Below are 3,786 nucleotides of genomic sequence, written 5' to 3'. Positions count from 1 at the left end.
GTTTAACGAAGCATACTACAACCACTCGCCTCGATTGCCTCGCGATATTCTTTCACCAATACAAGAGATTTTGAAGGCGTTCATTGCTGTAGGTACACCCTCATATGTGATTCCACTCTAATTCTACATCGAGAAAATACGAAACCATACAGCAGAAAGTAGAATTCTAATGCATGTTAGAAAACGTTTACCGCGCGAGTCTTCCTACTAGAGTATTAAAATAACAACACAGTCGTGACTGACAATTCTTTAAAAGTACCTTCATAACCAACGACTTGATCTTTTCACTGCCCAGAGAACAGATCAAGTTTTGCTAACGGACCTTGACAGCGCTAAGGCCACTTATGATAGCGAAAATCGAATAACATCCAAATGACTGTGTCGCAATCAGTCAGTGCACGTGCACAAGCAGTTCTGGACGGCAAGGCTAAACCCCCTGGAAGCTTAGGATTATTGGAATTATGGGCCAAAAAGTTAGCGGTGCTACAAAAAACTAGTCAAGGGTCTATCGTACAGTTCGATGAGACTCCATTTAAAATCGACCTTGCATCAGCCGTGCTATTGGTCTTTGCAGCAGACCACGGGGTGGTGTCAGGAAAACCCTTAGGTGAGAGTGTGAGTGCTTTCCCACAGTCAGTTTCCATCAGTATATTTGAAGCCTTAGGCCTGCGTGGAAATGCAGCCGGTGCTGTGCTGGCTCAAGCGAATGGGCTAGACGCGATGTACGTGGTGGACGTAGGCTTGAAACTTGATCATTCACAAAGCACACAGTGCAGTGACGCCGAAATGTCTGTGAAGGGAATGTCTGTTGTATGCCAACGGAGTGCACGTGTGTGTAACGGCACTCGCGACTTTGTTGTTGAACCGGCGATGACCTCGTCGGAACGTGAGAAGGCGATGCGTGTGGGGCGCAAGAGCGTGGCTCAAGCCGTGGAACGCTTTAATGCGAGGATCATCTGTTGCGGGGAAGTGGGGATTGGGAATACCACATCGTCCAGCGCAATTGTCGCTGCTATCACCAGGGCATTGCCTAGTGCAGTGTGTGGGAAGGGCACAGGGCTCGGTAGTGAAGGTGTGAAAAGGAAAGTGGCCACGGTAGAACGAAGTCTTGCTTTACACAACTTAGATGACGAAGAAACAACCATAGATGCGGCGTATGCTCACAAGGTTTTAGAATGTGTTGGAGGACTGGAGATTGCTGCGCTAGTAGGCACAATGCTAGAGTGCTATGATCGTAATGTTGGTATAATGGTGGATGGCTTGATCACGTGTGCAGCTGCCTTGGTGGCGTATACTATCCAGCCAGATATTATGAATTGCATGTTCTTCTCCCATACAAGTGACGAGGCTGGCGGTGTGGCTGCTATATTCACACACATGGGCGCAGAGAATATTCCATTAAATATGATTCTGCGCCTAGGTGAGGGCACTGGGGCTGTATGCGCTGTTCCGATTCTGAGGGCTGCGGTGGCAATGTTTAATGATATGGTTTCCCTGAATGACGCATTACAGCCAGTTAAGCCAGAGGAACAATTGTTACATGAAGTAGAAGTAGAAGTAGAATCAGAAGAGCAAATATCACAATCCATTGGAAATTCAGTCGAGTTAGAGCTAGAGGATCTATCGCAGACGATTGAAGATCCAACGCGTATAATCAGTAAGGATGAAGTTTCTGCTAGGGGCACAGGTGCCAAAGATGGGGAAGAGTTCACCCTCGGATTCTGGTCTGAGATCCGGGTGATGTTCACGGCACTCATGTTCCTGACGCGTCTACCTTGTCCAGCTTCCACCGATCACCATCCTGAATTCTTGTTAAGAAGCATGCCGTACTACCCGTTGGTGGGAGCCTTCGTTGGGTTCTTTGGTGCTAACATATACTTATTTATCAATCAGCTGTCGGGGTCTACGATCGTAGGGGCGGTGTTGGCCGTGACTGGTACGGTGTGGCTCACGGGCTGTTTCCATGAGGACGGCCTCGCTGATACACTAGATGGGTTTGGGGGTGGCTGGGGCAAAATTCAGATATTACGCATTATGCAAGATTCCCGGGTTGGCACGTACGGACTTGTGGGCACTAGCTTATGGCTCAGCGTGCGTCTAACACTGTACAGTAGCTTACCAAGCACTATCGACCTGTGGGCATCAATGATTGCCGCTCATTGTGTCGCTCGTTTGACGGCTCTGCCTATGGTGTACTTGTTCCCCTACCTAGTAGACTCGGGCGATCCAAAGGGAGCTCTATACAACCGCTTCGCCGAGGTTACGACACTCCTCACTCGCGAGAGAGTCGCGGTGGGCTATCTGATATCATTCTCGATCGTCTGTTTGCTTAAGGGTATGAGTGCAGCGATACAGTCCGTGCTGATAGTTACGATCTTGGGACTGTGTGCGGGCTATTACGGGGTTTCAGTTATCGGGGGCGTGATTGGTGACTTCCTCGGCGCGACTATCTGTATAGCTGAGACCGTGCTGTTAATGTGGTACGTGATACTTTCCCGCGGGCAAGACAATGGACTGTTCAAAATGGGTCTATGGGATGTAATGCCTATTGCAGGAACCATCGTTGGCCTGAGTGTATACATTAATGCTGTGAACACGGCTAACAAGAAGCTTTCATAGCTCCATAAACTTTTGGGGTTTGAAGCTGATTTAAGAGTATTCATACTCGCACTTCCTCCATGACGGAAGCCTTTTCTCGGTAAGTGCCAGATTCACACGGAAGTCAATCGACGACCACACCTCGATATATTGCGTTGATAGTATCGATGAAAGTTGAATTCTGAACGCACAACTGTGATGATCATAGATGTGGTCGTAAATTCTAGAGAGCTCTCGAATTGATAATTCGGCAGATTTCGAAGAGATGAATCAGAGTTTGAATTCTCCGATTGCTAAAAACATATTGCTTTTCATTGCTTTAATGCTCTCAGACCGAACGAGAGATGCGCGTGTGCAACACATATTGAATTGAGATGTGTTTTTTAACCCATGCGATCCATTTCTCAGACAGAATGCACCTGAGCATGTATGCTGCTCCGACATTTTTCTAGTATTTCGAATCATAAAACGAGAAACACTTTACCAAACTAAGTTTCTATATATGAATATTCAAATTTAGACATGTATGCCAGTTGCTCGTTTTATTCTTTTTTTTTTGGCTGCACGCTAGGAAAGTACGTAATATAGCCCACTTTCGAAATCCGAATAGAAAATATATCAGTATCTCTACTGATACCTGTAGGCTCATTAAGAGAATTTTGATACTCGGTAATAGTCCGTAATATATTCATTGAACCCGCATACCGTGTTGTTCGAGTCATGAGCGCCAACAACGATGACTAGCAACCGTAATGGCAACCGAGAAGCCCGCCGTCGTTCTCAACCACTTGATAGCTGGTAAATGATACTAAAGAGGGGATTACTCCAAACATCAACTAGGTACGGAAAAAAATCAATATATATATACATATAAAGATACATGAAATATATATATATATATATACCATACATACACACATACCTACATCATACATACATACATACACACATACATACATACATACATCCATCCATACATACATACATACATACGTCCATACACATACATACATACACACATGCATATATACATAAAAGATGCTTACATAAATACATGCATAAAAACAAACAGATATACGTATATATGTACGTATTTACATACATATATACATACCGACATGCATACAAACATACATCCATAGATACATATATCAGTACATACATTCAAACATACATACACACATACAT

The 3,786-nt window shown here is 44.8% G+C and overlaps 1 protein-coding gene across 1 annotated transcript; it reads left to right on the top strand.

Annotated features, from left to right (window-relative positions):
• Nucleotides 1–3,082, top strand: SARC_07750 (hypothetical protein). Its single transcript, XM_014298292.1, has one exon. The coding sequence runs from the start codon at nt 373–375 to the stop codon at nt 2,617–2,619; it is 2,247 nt and encodes a 748-aa protein (XP_014153767.1). The 5' UTR covers nt 1–372; the 3' UTR covers nt 2,620–3,082.
• Nucleotides 3,083–3,786: the final 704 nt, after the last annotated feature.

The sequence above is a fragment of the Sphaeroforma arctica genome (genome assembly GCF_001186125.1).
Source record: "Sphaeroforma arctica JP610 unplaced genomic scaffold supercont1.635, whole genome shotgun sequence".
NCBI lineage: Eukaryota > Ichthyosporea > Ichthyophonida > Sphaeroforma > Sphaeroforma arctica.
This window is presented reverse-complemented; position numbering and strand designations above follow the sequence as displayed.